This window comes from Lonchura striata, chromosome 1A (assembly GCF_050655825.1).
Source record: "Lonchura striata isolate lonStrDom1 chromosome 1A, ASM5065582v1, whole genome shotgun sequence".
Taxonomy (NCBI): Eukaryota; Metazoa; Chordata; class Aves; order Passeriformes; family Estrildidae; genus Lonchura; species Lonchura striata.
In genome coordinates, this window is record NC_140741.1 from 67,366,162 (window position 1) to 67,389,463 (window position 23,302).

General features: G+C 36.3%; 1 protein-coding gene across 8 annotated transcripts in view; it reads right to left on the reverse strand.

Annotated features, from left to right (window-relative positions):
* Positions 1-23,302, reverse strand: part of PCLO (piccolo presynaptic cytomatrix protein) — a 318,666-nt gene that overhangs the window by 277,016 nt on the left and 18,348 nt on the right. For all 8 annotated transcript variants that reach the window (XM_021539594.4, XM_085569964.1, XM_021539596.4 and 5 more), the window contains exon 3: positions 21,256-22,656. In XM_021539594.4, coding sequence (XP_021395269.3) covers positions 21,256-22,656 — 1,401 coding nt within the window. The remainder of the gene's footprint in view (positions 1-21,255; positions 22,657-23,302) is intronic.

Here is a 23,302-nt window from a genome sequence, read left to right on the forward strand (position 1 = left end):
TCATATTTCCTTGCAATTCAGATGCAATAAAAGAAATTATTTCAATAACTACACTGGTAAATCAAGGTATGAATTGTTATGGTCCCATCCCACCACATATCAGAAGTATCACAAAAGAAGAGAGGTTTTGCAAAGTTGTTTGGTAATCCAAGGTACAACTCCAGTCCTAGAGCCAGGAATGTGGTCAAAGGCATAGGCAGTTATGGTTTAGGAATCTCCTCAGCAAACAAAAGAAATGAGAAAAGTATCCCCTCCCACACTGAACTTTCCTAGAGTTAAGACACATTGGCAGAACAGCAAGCAGGGAATAAACTACAACTACACCTGACCAGTCCCTGAGATACTTGGTTTAGCCCCATTCACATATGCAAGCAAAAACAAGCTCTTGTATGAAAGAATATTCCTGAGAAGAGCCAGTGATTGTAATTAAAAAAAGCAAAAAATTAATACATCCATAAAAACTCGGAAATTTGCTATCATGAAACCAAGATCTGACAGTATGTAACAGTAGCTACAAAAAATGTGATAAAACAGACTGAATATATCCTGTGCTGGAATACAGTGCAGTGACAGACATAGCACAGACAGAGCAGAGGAACAGTTATTTCGAGAACTTTCTTCTGAGACTTGGGTTTGTTGCTTATCTACAAGTTAAAGATCCTTACCTAGATACAAAATCTGGCAACCAAAATCAGCAGTACAACACACAGAAGTCAGTTCTAAAGTGGGTGATTATCAAAAGCTCAGTTTATACATTAACATAACTGAAACTAGACAAATGAGAACAGATGTTGTCTTGGGGCAATTATTTACCATTGCTAATGCATAAAAGTGCAATAAATGTAGCTATTAGCATAGGAATTATTTCATCCAGCTGTAATGTCAACATCAGCTAAATTAAATGAGAAAGTAATAAACCTGAAGATACACTTTTCCTTCTCTATATTAGAAAAACAGCATACAAAGTGAAAGCAGAAGACTAGAGAAAGAAACCTTTGTAATGTCTCCCACAACCACATAAGAGAAGAAGCAGAGCCAAGTGCAAAACTTACATGTTGCTCTACATGTGAACATCAAAAAAAAAAAAAAGTCAAAGGGTTCTAGTGGTCCGACTAAAGACCCATCCTGCAAGTGGTTAATTTTATTTTACCTTAACACCTGGAATGCAAATTTCCTTCTTCTACAGCCTAGGCTTGTCATATTTTGTGGGAAAAAAGGCAATGACAAGATTTGCAACCTATGGAAGAGGTAATATTAAGAAATAGATGTTTTTTTCCAGGTAATTCTTGATTTGCTGAGTCAATGAAAACTCCTTCTGCTTTCCAAGTTGTTTTAGTTAATATGGTACAAGGATGAGTGCTATACAGGGTGTTGAAAATGGTCAGTGGTCAGCTGCAGAAACCTTGAGTTCTGTTTTTCAACTTGAAATCTTAAACAAAGATTTAAATAAGAATCTCTTTCTTTGACTATGTGATGATTAGTAGGTAAAAGAATGGAAATAAATGAAGGCTTGTCCTACTGTTAATGAGGGAAAAAACCCAAAAAACAACACACCCAAACAGTGTCACCAATGAAAATTTGGTGGCACATGAATCTTCAGAACAGTAAGAGAGAAATTGATTTGCTCTTGAATCTGACATTCTTTACTCTACAGGTGATGGCACTTTTCTGCCCTTTGCTCAGCCATGTGCCAGAGAAGATTTAAACTGAAGATCATCTTCAATTATACTGCACACAGGAAGGAGAAATCACTTTTTTCAATTAGTTTAATGCAGCATTTAACTCAAACCTTAGTCTTACCCAACCTAAGACAGCCTCTATTATATAAACTGCATCTACTTTATCCTTTATTTCCATGACATTTCTGACAGTAGTTCCTCATGTCATACAACTGATAAATAGCATATTATCACCAATTCTCAGTACTTTGTTGCAATAACCAGCTGTGCTCAGTCCTGCTCCTCTTCTGATTGTCTGAAATTGACTATGTTCACTTTGCAATGAGAATTGTTTACCTCAAGATCTGTGTTCCCAGAATCTTACAAAAGCTGATCTTAACATGAAAACAGACAGAAAATATATTTTTCTTTATTTCTAGAGGTCTTCTCTTTGTTTACATATAAAGTAATTGGGAACCCTTCCAGCTTATCAGCCTATTTTTGAAGCACAGTCACAAAAACATATGTTTTGTGTAAAGCAAGAATAAATTGCCAAAGACTTCTTGGCCTTTTAGTCCATCACTATGGTGTTACAGCACACCAGAATTCTGGCTAATCTAGGATTAATATGCTCACTACTTCCTATCCCAGACAGTGTACTAGAATTCATGTTTTACAGCACAATAATTTTTAACTAATCTAAATTCATCTTTTTGATCATAAGATCATGCTTTTCCTTTGCCAGCAAGCTATTTATTGTACAGCACCTCTTTATGCAAAAGCATTATAGCATCCAGCAATGGGAATAAACAAACAAAACTGATCTGCATATTCATTTTAAATAAACACATATGATGAAATTATAAAATAAACCTTTCAGAAAATCTACAGATGTCTTGGCTTTACAAAATCGAGGTAGTAACCTCCCAAATACAGATGCCTAATAATTTCTGATGATTTATATTCCTAGTTGGATCAGAGCAGGATGTATGAAAACAATCAAAAATGTTCTCTCTACTGAGCACTGGGCAGCAAATATTCTGTATGCTGATATACAAGCAGATGGAGACTTTCTGGAGTTTAATAATTCCTATTTTAAAAGCTGTTGTCATCATTTATATTTTAGTATCATTTAAAACCACACCTAGGATTGTGCTGAGCAAAATAGAAAGCAAACAGAGCAGGCAGACCAGTCAATGACTAGAAGCAGAGAATGAAAAACATTGCCCAAGCATGGTCAGTTTTGGAATCAAGAGTTCCAAAAGCCCAGCTGAAGTCCACTTACAGGTAATTTTGTTATGAGTAACTAAGCCTGCAGACATCCACTCAGATGAAAAAGATGCCTTGCCTTAATTCAAAGATTTAAAGTTGAATTCCACTCCCAGATACACTGGTACATGTGAGGAAAATTCTACTGTGTCAGTGCAGCTACTTCAGCTTCTGGTTGATTAAATGAGACCAAATTATGGTCTCATTTGGTCTCTAATCTGCTGTCTGACTTTAACAACTCAGAGGTTCACACGGAAATGTTACATAGCTTTTCTGGAATAATTCTAACAACCCTCTTCTTGCATAAGGAAAAAAATATCTGATGACCTAACAGAGAAATTAACTGTGTGGGCACAGATTTGGGGTACCTTGTCATACATACCTGCTGACTTAACTTCTCAGTATCTAGTACTCATAAATATTCAGGGTGGTCTTACCTTTTATACATGAAGGATGGTCAACAGTTGCCAAGGCAATTTACATAGGTTATGCTAGGACTTGGTGGGAAATATGCCTTTAGCTCCTGCCCTTCCTCCAGCTAAGCTGTAGCAAAAGTGGCACTGTGCAGGGGAACACCCAACTTTTAAGCCTAACCAAACATTTAATTCCTACTCTGAGTCAGTAGCTTCAGCCAGGTAGAGCTGGACTGGTCAGAGACTTTTACAGAAAAGACCATGGATGTCACTACTTCGGGCTGTTACACACAATCCAACCCCCAAGACTGATTCCAATCTAGGATCTAAATCTCAAAACAAAAATATATACTCAATCCACACAGAATTAGCAACTTCTATTCAAACTATTCCTACAGACCAGTAATACATAAATGCTTCCTTCTTCACTTTACACAACAATTAAAACTTCACTAAACATCAAGGTATTAGGATTTAGAGAAGAATTGGTTTTGTTTTGGTTTTTTTTTTTTTTCCTTTTCTAAAAATGAGCTAGAGAGTCTCTTTGGCTTGTCAAGATAATTTTGTATTTACCACAATAAAACTCTCTTTCACAACATTGTTTCAACATAATTTTTTCCCCCACTATGCTATGTCATCATCTATTAGAGATAATGAAAGAACAAATGCAAATAAGCAGTCATTAAAAATAGTAACAGGGAGTAACACCTCTGTCAGGCAACCTTGGAACATTTGTCACAATTTTAATCATACATTATAATAGGAAAGTATTTTATAAGTAGTGATAAACACAACTCACCTAACTATTTTTAATATTGAAGGACAAACTCTTTGCTATGGTAAACCAACATAATTTCACAGCAAAAATACAATGTGATATGTTGATATGCTAAGTTTGGCAATTCCAATATGAAATAAAGTTGAAAATTAATATAGCTTTATTAAATGTGACAGATACAATGGTGCCAAGTAGCTCGGCACAGAAGAACAAGACATTATCATAAAGTTTAGATGGACAACTGCATTAATTTTCAGGTAAATTTGACTCACTGTGGCAATAGATTTATTTTCTCTGAGAAGCTGAGATGGTTTCTTATGGCTATCATAAATATAAACTTCCATAACAGGCACAATTCTATGACTGAACCAAGAGACTGTCAAAAATATTTGCATTAATATATGTAAACATTAAACTACAAACAGCACTGTAAAGGGCATATCTGTAGTTCTTTGCACTTGCTAGCTGTCTTCCAAAATATTCCTGCATACAGTGTTTACAATAAGATTAAGTCATTCAAGCAACCAGCTACACAAATGGGACAGGAAGCCTGAACCTCTGAACCTTGCCTCTACTCCAGAACTAGCATTCTAATTAGGCTACAAAGAAGGAATTTAGAAACACTGCACAACCATCTGTCTAGGAAAATCAGAGCTTAGCTACGATTGAAACAGGCAAGGTACATCAAGAACAACAAGAATAGTTTCTATGCCAAATATGCAAGGAAAGGTCTGGACAACAAAAACATGGGCTCACTGCTAAACATGGTGGGTATGGCACATTTGTTGTAAAGAACATCTGAGCACCTTGGACTGTTTTAAAAAGCCCATAGGTAGTAGATGTAAGTGAGCCTGTTAGTTATAAGACTGCATCTAACACACTGTATCCTGTGTCATTCTCCCAGTACCAAAAAAAAAGCTGCAGAAAGCTCAGTAAAAGGCAATAAAGATGGGTAGAGGCTAGAAAAACTACCTTGTAAGGAGAAGATGAGGGAAAGAGGCTTGTTCAGCATGCAGAAGTCTGCTTTTCAGGAAACTAACAGTAGCCAAAGGAGGAGACCATTGAGAAGACAGAGCCAGGCACTTCAAAGAGATGCCCACTGAGAGGACAAGAAACTGTAGAATGAGGTTTAAACTGAGTAAATGGAGTATTTTTTTCATGCTGAGGACTTTGAAGGCTTGGAACAAGTTGTCCATAGATGTTATGCAGCCTTTGTTCATAGAGGCTTTCAAATCTAGATGTAAAAGTCCTGAGCAACCTGGTGTAGTTTGTGGACCCTAGTTTGGATAAAATGTTGGACTAGATAATCTATTGATGTACCTTCTAACTTCAGTCATTCTGTATCTGCAATTTAAATATTTGTGTTAGTTGTCTACCATCCCATGTCCCACCTGTTCTGATGCTGCTGCAGTGCACACCTCAGCAATGAGGTCTTCCTGTCACCCACAATGCTCTTATTTAAAGAGCCTGGTCATGTTGGCTTGCTGACAGAACTGACAGCAAAGGATTCAGTAGCATCACCACTAATGCAAATGGAAGCACAAATGATCAATGTACATTAGCACTGACTCAGACTCTTGGTTGTCTTGTTGATCTATTCAGGTTCAACAATCTATAGAGACACAGGTAGTCTTCAAAGTGCAACTTCAAAATGTATGCCTTCAATATGCTCTTTAAATGTATTAGTACTTCAAGATGCCATTCCTCCAAATTTCTCCTCCAAATTAAAATCTTTTTCTCTTCCTTAAAATAATATGCATAGACTAAAAACACTTTTAATATATTTGCTTATATGAAACATGCTCTGTTTTCTTAAAAAAACAACTCCCTCTCTCCTCAAATAACTGCCCATTTAGAAAACCCTAAGACAAGACTTAAAAAGTACTGAGGAATCATCTAGAACTGCCTAGGACACATTTTCTGAATTTCGCATAACAATTATAGGGATGTGACTAAAGTTTCTAATCACAAACCAATTACATGTTTTCAAAACTTCTACATCTATGCACATAGAAACAGAGAAGTACCATGAAAAACCAGCATGTATCACTTTAAGTGATTACACCACATTAGTCACCTTCTTAAAAGATTTCATACATCATCATGGTTTTACTCAAGAAGAACAAAATTTGTCACCTACTTTCTTAATAAGCTTTCTCTTTCTTTTTGAAAAGTTCAATCCAGTGAATGGAGCTTGTCGTATAATAAGTCACTCCTTCAAAAGGAGTGGGACACAGCAGTACCCTACCCATAACCAGGAAGCTGAAGTAGATCAGATTACTCATATGAAAACTCTTTACTTGCAAGACTAAGTTTCTTATATTTCCTGAAAATCTTTCTAAGCCTGGTGAAGTAATGTTTAGGATTCTAGTTCCATATCTTTGAACATATCTGGAAATAATTACTAATGAGAGATGAAGTTTCTCACTTAGCTAATCAGTTCAGAAGATGAAGTTCTAAAATCCTAAATGCCACTAAGAAATTTATCCCCACAGACAGAAAGCAAGTACTGAATCTGGTATTTAGTTCTGTTTCTTAAGCCTGACTTATTTCAGTCACATCCTGTCAGACAACACTATTTGCTAAAACAAAGAAACATACTTCTATTGATTTGAACAATCACTACATGATGCTGATTGAGAAATGCCAGGCTTTCTGAAATCAGTCATTTCCATCAGCTCTTGAGAAATAAATCAAGGAAAAAGACATTTATGTTACCTATTTGATTAATTTTGAGACTCCTTTCTTCTAAAAGACATCACTGTCTTGTAACTCTTTCCCTTATCTCACCTTCCACATTACTTCGGTCAGCTCAACAGAACTATGCTGACAGACAGCTTGTCACCAGAGTAGGTGCTGTGGAACTGCAGCACAGGAAAAGGGCATCTCCTTCTCATGAAACAGCAAATGGAGAAGAAATTACTTGTGCTGTGCTTCGCTTTCCATTCATACACACTCCATAACTAAACATTTCTGTCTAGTGCGCAAACTGTTGATTCCATAAATTTTCCACCTGTGATGAAGAATGAAAGCCACTGCAAAAGTTAAGGCAATTCTCCTGGTGAACACCCTCCATACATTACTTACAGACTCATCTTTCCCTTTTAGTAGCTTCCTGTGTGAAAAAAAATTAAAAACTGGATAGTGTGGGGAAAGCCTGTCCTCAAGAATTGAATTTGGGAACTTCATAGCTTTTAAACTCCCCTGAGACTGGGGGGAAAAAAAACCCTGAATAATTGAATTGATCAACTTGTAACTGATCATTGACATCCATTCCTTGACTGAAGTTCTGTGATTTTCAGTCTTTATATTTGCAGGTTGTGCATAATTCAAACATACACTGCTTTCAGTTGCCTCACTTAGAATTACACTGGAGTGCTCATATGGGGTCTAAATGAAAATCCTTAGAAAAACTGACCTCCTGTATTCTCTTTCTATGCACTACAAGGTCTTGATTTTATTCTGATCATGTATAGATAAACCCTTCAACATCAAGCATCCAAGCATTTAATAGCTCAGACTCCCAGCCTTTTTGACTGAACAAGGAAAAAAGTTTCATCAAAGTTAAAAGAAGTAGTGATAAACTAAGATAATGATTCAGAGTCTTCATTGGAAACCAAACAGCTCACAAAAGATACATATAAGTCTTTGGATGAATCACTTGCAATGAATCTTCGCACTCCCCTATATTTACCCCATCAAATTTATTCTAACTACTATAAAATCCAATATGCAAAAATATACGCACCATCTGCAGATAGATAAGGAAGTGAAAACCAGCATGAATCTATGCATCTGAATCCCTAAATACTTCCATTATGTTTTATGATGCTAATAATAGCATAGGGACTGAAGCCCAAAACTAAATCATGACACAGATAATTTAAAGTCCTTCTTTTCAATACTTGCATAGAAATAATTCCATCTGCCATATTCTTCCATACTGAAGAACTGGCTTCTGGATTGGTACATTTATGAGATATAAGGACTATAACTGCAAGGAAATACACTTTTGCTAACTGGGCTTACTAGTTTTTATTGCACTAACTTGCAAATCATTGTCTTTCTGTCAGAACCTTCTTTCCACTTGCCTTGTTTCATTTCTCTTAATGTTTTAAAAAATTGATCTTACTTTTTGGTAGTTAAATATGACATTCACACGTTTAACTTCACAATCAAGTGAAAAACAGGCAATAAGAATGACTGCTTTAAATGTCTGAAAATAAAAGGTGGAGAGAAGAGAATGATGCTATAGCAGTGCTAGTTTTACAAACACAAAATTCAAGACGTATCTCTTCTCAGACAGATTTAGTACAGCAGACTTGAAGTCAAGTGCAGAGAAATAAGTAATGCCAAGCAGAGAGCAGATGAGACTTGTCAGAAGAAATAAATATTTTTATGCGAACAGAAACTGTACACATAAGGTACATTCAAAAATGTGAAAGGCCTTAGAAGGTTTGCTAGGGGAATGACTAGCTTCTAACTAGCACCTGACCCTATTTTATCAGCAAGTACATATTTTGTGCTTAAAAATTCAAAGTGTGACCTTCTTAAAATAGTGTCAATCTACTGAGTTGAGTAAACAAGATTCCAATGCATAAAGAGAGGAACCTGTGCAGAGGAAACTGAATTGCCATTGCAAGGACACCTTGATTTCTCCTTTTTTCTACTACAGATAAACAAACTTAAGTACTGAAAGGAGCTAAATGCTTTTCAATGTATTTTTCAATAATTTCTCACAGACTATGAAGTTACTTTTTATACCATCTATGTAGGCAATAGAAAACTAATTAAAAGGGATATTAATACCCTGCAATGCACACAGAATTAATCCAAGTTATAAGGACAGAAGATGTAAACTGGAATAAAGCAAACTGAGGGGGAAAAGCCATCCAAGAAATGCAATCACTATTATAGCTTCAGTCTCAGAAACAAAATTAGTGTAAATTTTCCTTGACGTGTTCTGAAAATTATATCCTGCATGCTAATGAAGACCCAAACATTTCACCCTGATTCCTGTTATATATCAAAATAATTTTTTGCTACTAATTATGAATTTATATTGTCTGCTCTAGTATAATTTCATTAAAGTGATAACACATCATTTCTGATGCCATATCCCTGGACCTAAAAGAAAAATGTCTACTTATTTTTGAACAAGACCAAGAAATATAGATTATGTGCTTGTAGAGAATTACTAATTCTATATGGACTAGTCATCCAAACAAAATTTAGAGAGCATGAAACACCTAATAAATCTTATTGGCACATAGGGATTAACTGTTTTCACATGCATAGAGGTTCAGAAAATAGATCATTACTGAACAAATTTTCATTCCAGCATGCTTCAAAGCTCTGTAAATTACAGGATGTTTTTAAAGCATTACCCCTTACAAAATGCATATACCAATTCAAGATGCAGCAACAGAAGTTCTGCATCTGGAAAACCAGTTACTAAATATTGAAGTTAGACCATTAATCCTGCATTTTTTTTTTTTCTCATCCACTGCTTGGAGCGAAAAGAGACACTTAAAAAATGAAAATCATTAATGAAAAAGATTATAAGACAAAGGAGACCCATAGTTAATAGAAGAAAATAACAATTTGAAATATAAACATCAACTCTTTCAGCTTGTATGGAAAGGAAGTTGGTTTAGGAAGAGGAGAAAGTAGAAAGTGACATTTATCTAAACTGATTCAAATATAAATACTCCAGACATACAGATCAGGTTCAAAGTTCAACTCTTGGAACATCCTATGAAATTTTAGCTTGGATTCTGTCCTAATCATTCCTTTCCTCCAAATCAGTATCTATACCTTTTGCTGTTGAACCTGTTAATATAACTTGGAGAAGTCAATATACACCTGCCATGGAGAAGATCTGATAGAACACATTTTATATATATATATCACAGTAATCCAAAATTTTCACTTTATAGAAGCTCTGTCTGTGTGAAGTTCACTGATATACAGTGACTAATAGCCAGTTTAAAGTTATTATTCCTGAGCCTAGATTGATCTGGACTGATTCCTTCTGCTGGACCCCATAATTTTTGATAATATGTAAAGTTGTGTTTACAGCAAAGTGCTTCTCTTCACCCTGCTGCCATGGTGCTGCAAGAAACCAGACATGTATTCTGTGCCTTTGAGCATGGTATGAAAATAAGGGGAGGCACTGAGAAAAAGCCATGCTTAAATACTTGCAGCATCCTGTCTTAATTAGGGGCATAGTTAGCACGTCTGGGAGGTGATTATTCCCCTGTACTCTGTACTGCTGGGAGAGTTCTTTGTCTAGTTCTTGGCTTCCCAGTAAAATAGAGACACGGAAATACTGGAGCAAGTCCAGGAAAGGGTCATGAGGAAGCATCAGTCATATAGAGAAGAAGCTGAAAGAGCTGGAAATGAGATTAAAAAAGGAGCCTAAAGAGAAGGCTGAAGAAGGTTGCCTCAATGTGTGCAGATAGCTGAGGGGAGAGTGAAAAAAACATAAAGACAAGTCTCTTCAATGATACCTCATGAACAGAAAAAAATTCAAATTAACATAAATTCAAATACTAAGCATTTAATTTACTCATTTAAGTTCATTTGAATTCAATCCATTCAAATAAATATTATTTTAAGGAAATACTTAAAAAGAAAGAAAGGAAGATGGCCAATGATTGTCTATAGAGGTTGTGGAGTCTCCAAGTCTGGAACCAATCAAACCCTAACTGCCTTCAAGAAGCCTGCTTCAACTGACCCTGCTTTGGGCAGGGATTTGGACAGGATGATCTACTGTGATTTGTAGATAAAGTTTCACTTTGCCCTTTACAGGTACCAAAGAAATAGCAATCCTTACAGCATCAAATATATCTTCATTTTACCCTGGAAAGACAACAAGGACCAAACTCAAAAGAGCTTAAGGAACTCATCAGGGAAATGCATCACATCTTAGACCAACACCTGGAACAGGCCAATTTACTACATTAAAGCTGAACTTTTCTTGATTCCAGTTACCAATAGCATAGAGAAGAAAGCAAGGGGAGGGACAAGTATGAATTTCACTGATGTCTCTAATTATGTCTTTAACTAATTGCAAAACATTATGGATTTAAACAAGATCCTTTAACTAAAATGTGCATTAATGCACCTCATGAAAAATACATTGACCAGATTTGTCATTTGAAGGGTGACAGAGCAGTAACACAATTCTTACAGGTCTGGAGAAGAAGCAGCACAGCTGAAGTATTTAAAAGTCAGCCAAATCAAATGAGAGTTCATGTTTTGACCAGGAGATCCTTCTGCTGATAGGTGATACAGAAGAAAAAGAGTAGTGCTCTTCCTCTTTAGGGGTCTGTCATAGCAGTGTAATCAAGTCCCAGATACACTGGGCACATGACCTTAAAAATTCACTGCACAGCACATTACAAGTGTCCTTGGCTACAACTGTCAGGAAAACCAGAAGGGCACTGTGGGTTAGCACAAAGGTGCATGTAAAGAAGCCCATGAAAGAGGCAGTCCTGTTTAACTTATTCTGTAATGAGTACAAAGCCTACACTTTCTCAATCTTACAAATGCTACACCACACCACCAACCCGGAGCCATATTTAGCAGAAAATACATTGCATTTTTAAAAATTGAAGCAGAGTTTGTTTTTTTATTCTGAGTTTTTCCCTTTCCATAGTTAAACTTAGACTTAACAAAAATCCAAATACTTTTAGAGATAGTGCTGAAACATTAATCCAATGTCCACTTCTGACTTTAAAAGTAAAATAACTCTCCTATGAAACACCAAATAACAAGAGCCAGAAGGTAGAATATGTTTAAATTTTACTGTTTTAGCCAATTTTCTGTGTCAGATTGAACTTTGAGAAAAAACAATTATTTAGTGCATATTTAAAAAAAATATTCAAGAAATAAAAGGTATTTCAAACATTACAGTCTTTTTTTCCCACTGCAATTCAAAAGCAAGAAGAGAGCATCTGAAGTTGGGTATGTGCTCAGGCTGGTTCTCTTGTACCATGTCAAAGTTCAATGTCTAAGTGAAAATTCCCATTGAATAGCTGTGGGAGAATAATATTTATGTAGACATTTAAGAGTTGGTGTGTTGGTTTGGTGGAGGGTGGGGAACAAGCAGATATGAAAGCTTACCTAGACAGTAAAGGACCTAATATCCTGCTCTAAATGTACAAAAATATAGTTACTAGTTAGTATCCCAAAGACAATAGCTAAGAGTTTGTCAGCAACCAAAAAGAAATACATATTTTTCTTCTTAAATAAAAGGGAAGATACAAAATTTAAGATCAATTAACAAAGTGGCACTTCAAAAAAATCAGACATTTGTATTGACAAATAATGGTGAAGATCGGAGTTATGTCAACAACTTCAGCTATTATGAGAATGCCATTGCAAAACCAAACAAAAAAAATCACAACAGTATACTCCTTTTGGATGCCAGAAAAGTGGTCAAAAATCCGTCCAAAAATTAAAATATTATAAATACATCTGCAGTCTTTAGCACAATTATTAAGATAACTACAAAAAGAAACTGAGAAAGTAAATACATGCATTAAAATAGCATGTATAAGGACAAGATTTCATGTGTTCAATTTCTAATCTCTGTACATGACAGCTGGACCCTTTCCAATGTGAAGGTTGCTAAGGAAAAAAAAGAGGAAAAACAAAAATAAACCCCAAAAACAACAACAAAGAAATTTACTAACCTAGAAATACTAAAAACAGAAGACCACCAGATGGTCTTTCAGTCTTGTCCTTAGAAGCCTAAGTTACCTCACTGTCTGAGTAATTTCATTAACCTCCAAAACACAGATGGAAAACTAATACACCTCATCATTCTTCTCAGTGAGTGTTCTGGTCAACCTACTGCCTCTTACTTTTTTTTTTCTAGTGATGCAAAAATATATATTTTTCCCCTCTTCCCCCCAGTTCAACAGCATTTTGTGCAAAATTCAGCCAGAATAGTTCAGCAGCAGCTAATCCCCCTCTCTAACATCAGTCTGTGACCTCCTGTTTCAAATGCTGCTGGGCAGCATCTCCAGCAGCTTACTGGCATGAATCTAATCGCCTTTCCACTACTATATAATGGCTTAGGTTCCCCTCTGCTCCACCCTTACTCTTTGTAATACTACAGAAATCAATTTACTAGATAAATAACATTCAATCTAAAGTCACATTTCTTCTCATTCTAGTCCACTGAACTATATGTATTTCAGCAAAATAAAAAAAAAAAAAATTACCACTGTCTCTTTAAACGACACAATCTTTTCATTACTCATGGAGAAACATTAATGTGTAAAATACAAAAATAAACCAGGTAAATGCCCCCTCTTTCTTATTTAATTGTTTTCTTTACATCTGAATTTTTATTTTTACAGCTGGCCACACTTCTTGCAAACAGTTACAATTAGTTGCAAAATTACTTTGATTACGCTTATGCTATCCCATTAAGTCTAAAATCACGCCACAGTAGTGGCAAACAAGGGATTTTTTAGAATTTCTTTCTGGGAAGTGTTGACCTTTCATTCAGATTTTGGTCAACAGAAACATGACATGGAATTTTTAACATATGCAGGAATTGGAACTTAACTTCTTTAACATAAATAACCTTGTTCTTCAAGAAATGAGACCACAAAATCTATGCAAATATTTCAATTGACAATTGATATTGTCTTCTCAGAATTTTATTATGGACTACAATATCTGTCAGTCCTATTATAGTTAATCACAGTGAAAAATATTCAGGGAAAAAATATTCTGGTTTCAGATATATAAAATCCTCTGATATTATTCAAAATGGTATTATAGCATTTGGAAGAGCATCAGCTCTTCACATTCCTGGAATATTAAAAAAAATTTCATTCAAAGCTTCCCTCTATTAGGGAATCTATCAGAACACCAAAACTACATGAGGGTTCCTACAAAAAGCTAAATGCTTTATATTTTTATGGTCACACAATTTATGACAATGTCAGTGTGATCAGATAGTATATAATGTCTTACCTGGGCACCAAAAAAATCAAAAACTTAAGGCACTTAACATACAGTAGATTTTTATTGTTTGCTTAAGAAAATCTGGAAGTGGATCACTAGGTCTTATGTTGAAATTAATTAAAACTTACAGTGACATTTAAAGTCTCTAAAGTAAGCATTTTTTTCTCAATAAAGCATGAAAAAAATGTATTACACTGTAATGGAAAACATGAAATACTTTTATCTCAATAAATAAATTCTCTTTAAACTACTATTATAAAGTTGAGTAGAAAAATTCAAAAAGTTGATACCAACTTCACTTTCAAAAGACTTCTTGCTCATTCAATAATGGGACACCAACCAAATTTCTAATGAAGTAACAGAGAAGAAAATCACCTGGCTCAAGGCCAGGTCAGTAATTTTCCTGATAATCTGTTTTAGGTTTGTGACTCCAGCTTGACTGTCTCTAATACACTAGTCTATAAACTATCTGCACAGGAGAAAAATGAACCACACACAAAAATCAGCACTGAAAGCTCTGCATTAATCACTCACCTAAGCATTTTATCTTTCAAAAATGCAAAGGCATCTAAGATGGAATAAATGTATATAAGTAAAGAACTCATTGCAAATTAATTCCAAGTGGATGAAAAATAGCCAGATCGACAGGAGCTGTGTGTGCCAGCAGCAGTGCTGCTGTAGACATCCTTTTGGATTTCACACCATCAGTGGCCATTACCAACATTAATAAAAGCCATCTGGCCTTAGATGGCTTTATGTCTATATCTCATTCTTGGTTTCAATGGAGTTCTTTGTTCAGAGAGGTAATTTGGAAACTTTTTGAGACTAGGAAAAAAGAAACAAATAGCAGGCAATTAATCATGGTAATAGTCCTTCCAAAGGTCAGACTATTACTTTGAGCAATGAGACCAATCTTCATCCTTGAATTTAATTTCAGGGGGAGAAACAAAACCTAATTTTGTGGTCATAAATACTGAAAAGGAAAATCAACAAGAATGCAATCTTGTAACTCATGCCTTGACTAATAACCAAAGAGATCTCAGATGCTTTGCTTTCAAATATCATCCCAAGATCACTTTCAAAAATAACCATCAAAACCTGACTGCCAAAAATCAAACTGCATAAGTGTATAACTTGCTCTGCACTAAGCAGCCTTACTGAACTGCAACACACCTGTTCAGAGAAAGTTGTGAGAAAGCAAAGATGTTTTCACTTTCCTCTACAGTGATGAGGGATTCAAACAAAACCATCACAGGACATCTACTGAATGGGTTATTATCTGGATGCAGTAGTTCACTTTGTTGAAATTTGAGTGGAGAATTGTGGGGTCTTGGAGGAAATTGGGAGACAAGAAACTTGGCTGCACCATGGAGGCAGCAGCAGGGCTGAGATGAGGATGAGAGTCCTGAAGTCACATGTCTATTTGCAGGTCAGTGCTTTGCATATAATACCACTGAATAATAAAGAAACTTGGCAAACCACCACCACATCACATTTGACCATGAGCAGGCTTTATTATTGTAATTAATTATTGAAGCAGCTGTAGCTGGTATTCCTAATACCAAGCAGTACTGCTTTTGGTTGAACTATTCTCAAAGACATAAGAGGTTTCCATGTCTGGACTTCAAAGGGGTTTAAACAGAAGTTAGACACTGCTCAAAAGGAACAGCTCAAGCCATGTGCAGAAGACACAAGTCCAGGCCTCTGTAAAATCATCAGGTCAAATCTGGGTTTTTTGGAACAGGTTTAGCTGAGGCATCAGAGAAGGACATGAGCTCCTAACATGCATACAAGTATCTGTCTGTCTTTAAGTATTTAAATACCTCTGCAAATGTGAAACACCAAAATCTAACTTTGTTGAAGAAGCTTAAGTTCTTGAATCTTATATAAAAAGTGAATTCAGACATTAAATTTTAAAAAAAATATTTATCTGTGTTCAATTTTGACTAAATCATCCATCTAAGAGTCATTACATATTAGCCCTTCTCTTCTCTATATACACAATATATGTGATTTATAGGAAAAATGGAAAAGGTGATTCATTCTGCTATGAAAAATATTTCCATTTCAATATTTTTGTCTGTTATGCATATTGAATAAGTTAAAAAGAAAAGTAAGACACCTAATTACGAGTGAGAATAACTTCATTCTGACAGTCAAGAAATACAGTGGGGGTTTTATCATCTAACATGCACTCTGTATTTCAATGCCAGATTTTATCTTTCAAAATAATAATTAGCAGTAGTTTTAATATATTCTCAATTATAAAGAATTATCATTTAATGGATAAAATTTCCATAAATGTTAGGGAATACATTGTGTTAGCCTATTATGTTCTGTATTATTTAGTTACTTTATTAAACAGTAATAGCATTCACTTTCTTACAATCAAAATTTTAAAAGGTTCTTTAAGGAGAGAGGGAAGAAGCAAAGATAAATTATGCAACTGAAAGGAGTGATTGTTTTTCTCTTTGTCTCTTTAGTGCAAATTCTTCTTCACTATGTTTCCCAGACACCATCTGTTTCCAAAACAACTCATCACCAAACATAAGAGAGAAGATAGAAGTTTCTTATAGGAGCTAAACCTGCCAGTTTGCAGAGCAGTCTGAGCTTTTTCAAGCAGGAAATACATGACAGTACAGAGCTGTTAATTAATTAAAGATAGGCAATGGGTGTCACCTCAGATGGTGCAGTACACTATTTTAGGGATTTTCATTAGAATAATACATGGATTATTACTTTTTAATGTTGCTGCACACTGTTTTAAGAAGTCCAAGGCACATTTGAGCATTTAATAGCAGGGTTTGATTCACTTACTTCAGATTTGGAGCTTTTTTTAATTATTTTCAAAGCCTACTTTTAAAGCTTGAGTATAAGGGCACACTTGCTCAGTCCATTTAAAATATCAGTGAAGTCTTGGAAAAACAGAATCTAGCAGAAATATTTACACTGGGTGCTCATTCACACGTTCCAGTACCCTTTCTGTAGGATTTTGGGAGGTAGAAAAACCCAAGATGTATCCAGGTACATGACACCACGCAACCACAAAATCACTCCATCTCCAGAGAGGCTTATTCCAAAATGCTATTTACTGCTACCTCTACAAATCCATACTGGAACAGCAAGGTACCAATTTTTCACCTGGTTATGATATGGAGTTTAATGATGGCACTGTGCTTACTTTAAAAAAAAAAATATATTTTTTTTCTTTTCCTTCTCTCCATAGTCTAAGGGAACAAGAAAAAATTATTTCTTTAATAAGGAGTGGTAAAATGAGTTATCATAAAAACACATAAATTCTTTTGGCAAGTTATACAACTATTTATAAAAAAATATATAAGAATATAGACTGGAGAGAAACCATCAAGCTTTATAGATTCCTGTCATCCACCAATGCAAAACAATTGCATACAGACTACATGTGCTGTAATAAACATATTAGCAAATATCACTCTAAAATTGTTTATATTATGTATTCTGATCATACCCCTAACAGATTACATATTTTTCAAACAACAAATCCAAGTCAAAGATATGATGTCTCTTCCACAGTTCTCCCTGTCCTTCACCATCATTCAAAACTTTTTTCTCCTTTCTGTAGCCCCTGTAATTTATTTCAGATATGGAGCATTCCTTACCTCCCACTGCCTTTCCAGATAATTTTATAGCTATCAGTAGACTAAAAAGTGCTTCTATTGTTCTCCTGGTGGTTCTGTTAGATTAAATACATTAGCACTGTCACATATACACATTTCACATTTTCAACCCTTTCTGTTTCATAACATAATTTTATTAAGATGTCATCCTTCATATTGCTCACATAGAATCTAAAAATCTGGATTATATTATTTTTCCTTAGTTTAGCTTTTAATCCATCTTTTTTTTTTTTTTTTACATTTTATTACTGCATTAATTTATCACAGGTTCTGTATTCCTGACCTCAACATATTTAATTACATTATAGACAACCATCTCCGCTCATGCTCAATATTCTGAACAGTTCACTGAGTTCAAATGCACAAAATGGTCGTTGCCACACATTTCATTTCTGGCTTCAGCAGTTGTGATCTTGTGCTTTGTTACTAAAAATAGAGCTGCTTCCAACTACCTGAGCTGGAAACCTAATTACAGAGCCAGTAAACAGTTCTCCTCCCCATTGAGCAAATGGCAGAATAAGGAGTGTGCTAATGCACTAGGGCTCCCATGGTCCTGTGGGTCTCTGAAATCTATCAAGTGTCATTTATTTAATCATTTGTGGCTGTTTGCATCATGGATAAATTACCATTTAAGTAAATAACTGTTTGACTGTTGTAGCAACAAATCAGGGAGAAAAAGAACAATCAGCTAATTTTAAGAAAATTTATTCTGGCTTAATTCTCTGCTTGCAGAAATCAAAACAATTTCACTGAAGTAAATAGCATATTGTTGATTTTGACTAGGTAAGAGTCTAGTTCTATTTTCTGCAGTAGAGGGGCTATTAGAGGACTGACTGTTTGCAGCAACTTAAAGATTTTTTGATAGTTATTTCTGTCACATACAGGCAAGAACAAACAACTGCCACTGTAAAAAAGCACTTTCTTCCCTTTAAAAATACTACTCTCAGCTCTGTCTGCAGTACAACAGCACATTGGCTGGAAAAGATTCCCTGCTGAGAAATCTTAAGGTAGAAGTGCCCATGGGGTTTAGATGCTCCTCTGCATTTGAAAATGAAACACTGGTTTCCCTGTTCCATTGGACTGATCCTTATCATGTAGCCTAATACAAGCTTTGCTGGCAACAAGGTTCAGCTAGCAGTCAGTCAATAAAGCTCCACTCATTTTCAGCCATTATTGAGGGAACAAAATGTAGACAACACATAAGCAACTGTCAGAATAACTGTGATACAGCTGCAGGCCCAAAGAAAAACTAAGATTATGTTTAAGATGGGGTATGTTTGTTCATCCAAAATGACTTCTGGGGCCAAGACAGCATATAGCTTCTGGAATTACATTTTTTATCTGAATGCACAGTACAGGAATAAAAGAATTAGGCAGAAAACCACCAGAAAGACCAATTTTAAAAAGAATTTATATTTCTCCTTCCTAACTTCGAAAGAAAGAGACAAGTAAATAAAACCTCCAAGACTGTACTGAACACATTAGAAGAATTTGGTGGACAAAAAGAGTATACAAGTGAGCACAAATTATTTGCTCATCATCATGGTTCTGTCATGTAAAAGGCATACACTATATACCATCCAGGGACAGAATTGCTATCTGACCATAAATACATTATTTACACAGCACATTGGGAGATGAAACCATGAGCTCCCTGTTCTATCCAATCTTTATGGAAAGGAAAGTCAGGATGCTCTCAGCCAAGCAAACCACCTCCTATTGTGAAGGTAAAGTACACTGCCACTTTCTAGTAAAACTAAGTAGAAAATGAAGGTAAGACAGAAAATGTGGACAGAGGTGGAAATGTGTAGGACAAGGAAGCAGGAGCCAAAGGAGAAAAGCATGAGGAAGTCAGACTAAGGAAAATCATTCATATTTCAAGCTCTGGATATTCTAAAGAGTAGAATCAGAGGGAATCTTCTAAAAAAGCAGTGATGGAAAAACAGAAACAGAGTCTCAGTCTTTTCATCTTAACCAGATGAAATCAAGGTAACATCTGCACACCACAAGGCAGTCCCACACCATCATAACTAAGCCAATGCTGAAGAAGACAAGTCATGCACCAGGACTTGAGTTGCTGTGATTTGAGCAATGTTTCACCAGCACTGACACATCTTGTTTCCATGGTACTCTGGTACACATACTAGAGAGCCCCTGGAGAGAATCATAAGCTTTTTTTTCACAATTAAATCCATGTAAGTGTGTGTGTGTACACCCTGAGTTGAATAATGGTGGAGTGTGTGATGCTATTTAGTGCGTAAACAATATTAAAAATAAGAAAATCCCCATTTTCAATCCCTGATCAATCTTCCTGCATTTTCAGACATGTCTTTCTGACCATTAGATAACATATTCATGTGTTGGATAAAATGTGCTTATTATATTAGGAAAAAGACTTCTAAGATGATGGTATATTCCAGAAAAGAATACGCAAAGGCATACACAAACATCATAAGCAATATTTTCCCTGCAATATGCTATTTCTTCCCACTTATTCTCACCTTAAGACCGAGATGTGATATTCTTTAACTCTGGCATTTATTCATTCAGATTTCAAAGGCAGAACACCAACTGCCACAGTCCTCATGTGCTGCACGGACCAACTTAAACATTTCAACTGCTCACAAGTATTTTTAGTTGGTCTGCTTCTGTTAACTTAAACTTGCCAAATTCATAGGGCAAATAAGATGTGCCTCCACCTTTCCATTAAGCTACTATAAAGTTTCCAATCCCCTTGTCAGAAAAAAAAAAAAATACCCAGAGAAAGGAAGCAGATAAAAACATACAATATGAGGAAACTACTGAAAATAAGTTGTGTAATTCTTTAAAATATGAATAGCTGTCTCACAGAAAAAGCACTTTCAAAGTGACAGTCTTTAATGAATGAAGTAACTTTGTGAGTCTTGTATTGTTCTTGCCAAAAAATTACATCTTCCACCACACAGATATCACTCAAACTTCAACCTTCCTAATGAATGCATCAGCATATGCAAAGACTCCAGAGCCAGAATGAGATTAATGGAATAAATTTAGGAATTTATTAACAGGAGGGAAGTGCAATAACTAAGGATTAACACATTGTTTCATTCAATAGTTTTTTGAATCAGAGGCACTGCTTAAAGAAACACACATTAGGAGACAACGCTGAAGTATAAGAAAAAGCTTATAACAGACTGAAAGTACAGTAGTTTGCTGTGTCATAGTAGCACCAGTTTCAAAGGAGTTTATAACCACATCTGCTCATGCCTCAAAGCCCTAGCAACCAACTCTACCAGACCTCCTTAATATGCCAAAAGATTCGTAAGTACTATCTGACAAGTGGCAAAGTTTCATATACACAAGTACTTAATTTTAAAAGACTTCAGAGGATGAAACACTCAATAAAATTTCTTAACAATTCAATAGCTAAAACCAGCTATTTATGTCTCCAGAGCACAGGGAACCTGTAAGTAGGAATACAGGGTAAATAAATATAGACTCCATCACCTTACCTCAGCTATGTGCGGCATTGGGTTAAATCCACAGAGATTGCACACAACTTTCTTGCACTCAGTACAGGTATTAAAGTTGGGGGGATCCTTAGAACCAATATTTAGTCCAGTTTTACAAAGGGGACAAGACATTTCAGGTTGGCTAGCTTTCTCTGGTTCCGACAGCCCATCGGGTTTCTTAGCTTCAGCAGCCTGAGGCTTGCTATCTTTAGCCAAACCAGGTTTCTTTTCTAAATCAGATCCTTTAGTTAAAACACTATCCACTTTCAATGGCTCTGTTTTTTCAGTTGTAAGAGGCTTGGCTTCTTTCTTTACAGGAACAGCTTTTGGAAGAGGCTGAGCCTGAGCAGCCTCTTTGGGGGCTGCTTGAGGGGCTGGAGGCTGTGGTGGAGGCTGGGGCTGCTTCGCTGCAGGGCCAGGCGCAGGGGGGCCCGATGGCTGAGACCCTGCCTGACCCGCCGTGGAAATTAAATTTGAAGCCTGGCTGAAGAATGAAGCTCCAAATCCGAAGAGTTTCCCAGTAACTGTTTCTTGTGGTGTTGTAGGCTGAGGCTTAGGGGCATCAGTGATGCCTCCCAGGTTAAGGCTGAAACGCCTTGATTGCTCAGGAGTTTTCTGAGGTGGCTGGGGCTGAGGTGCCAGCTGTGCTGGTGCTGGCTTGGGTCCTGCCCCTGCTTGTGGGCCCTTGGGAGCTGGTTTTGTGTCAGGCTTTGGGGCTGGTTTTGTTGGTAACTTTTTAGGATCATCTTTTGTTTGCGCTGGCTCAACAGGCTTTTGAGCTTTAGCATCTGGTCGAGCCCCAGGCTGAGATGCAAGCTTGGGATCTGATTTCTGCCGGGACACTTGTGGAACAGGTTTGGAATCTGGTTTATCCCCAGCTGGATGTGTATCCTGGGATGGCTTTGCAAGCTCAGGCTTTGGGGAGTCTGTCACTTTCTGCTGAGTTGGCGGTCGGGGACCTCCCAAATCCTGCTTCTGCTCTGGTGCTACAGAGGTAGATACAGTATCTGCTGTAGGCTTCTGTACACTGGGTTGTTTCTGCTTATCTTCAGCCTGTGTTGGCTTGACCTGATCAGATTTTGGAGTGGCATCTATTTGCTGGGAGGTCTCAGTGGGTTCTGCACGAGGCTGTTTTGATTTTACAGGAGGAGACCCTGGCAAGGGTGTTGGCTTTTTTTGTGGAGGAGGTTTTTTCGAATCTACTGACTGTGAAGGATCAGGTTTTGGAGTTACATCTTTCTTCTGAACAGGCTGTGGCTGGGGAGATGGTTTAGCTGCTGTAGGTAGAATGGGTGTCTTCTGTTTGGGTGCAAGTGGCTGTGGCCCAGGACCATGACCTGGTGCTAGGTCACCTCCTAATGTTCTTTGCACCTGGCAGTTTAAACAGAGCCATTCACTGATCTGGGAAAAAAAAAAAAAAGGCAATTATAATTAAGATAAGACAAAGGTAATAAAATATACATAATAATAAGTTATTCTAATATAGGACTTGCTCCAATATTTTAAACTTCTGCATAAAAAAGGGAGAAATATCACTAATAATGTTTTGCAATTAACATGCACAGCTGATTGTTTTCATTCTTCTCCACATCACTGTGAGTCAAGCTATCACTGAGCCCATGAGTCTAATGGCTTCACATTCAGTTTACACACAGCTGAATACTGGAGGATAAAAACCCAGCAGAATGAAAAAATGCATTGGAATTTCATGGGACCCAGTGATTCATTTACAGAAATAATTTGCCAGAATAATGACAAATACTGCTAAAATAGTTTAACACATCAAGTCTGCTGACAGAAAACAATAATCAGAATTATTAAAACACAGTAAATGCATAATTATCTTTAAGCATACATCTATCAAGCTCTTAATGCAGCTTATGCTTTTGGTAATGGTTTAAATTACAGAGCACAGGTATTGGCAGTACATATGTATCCAATGAATTAGCCATAGAGGTGTAAATGGTATAACACAGACTAATGAATTACCACCAATTTTAGGGGGCAAGTTCAACTAAAATCACTGACGAGCTTTGCCTGAGCCCTG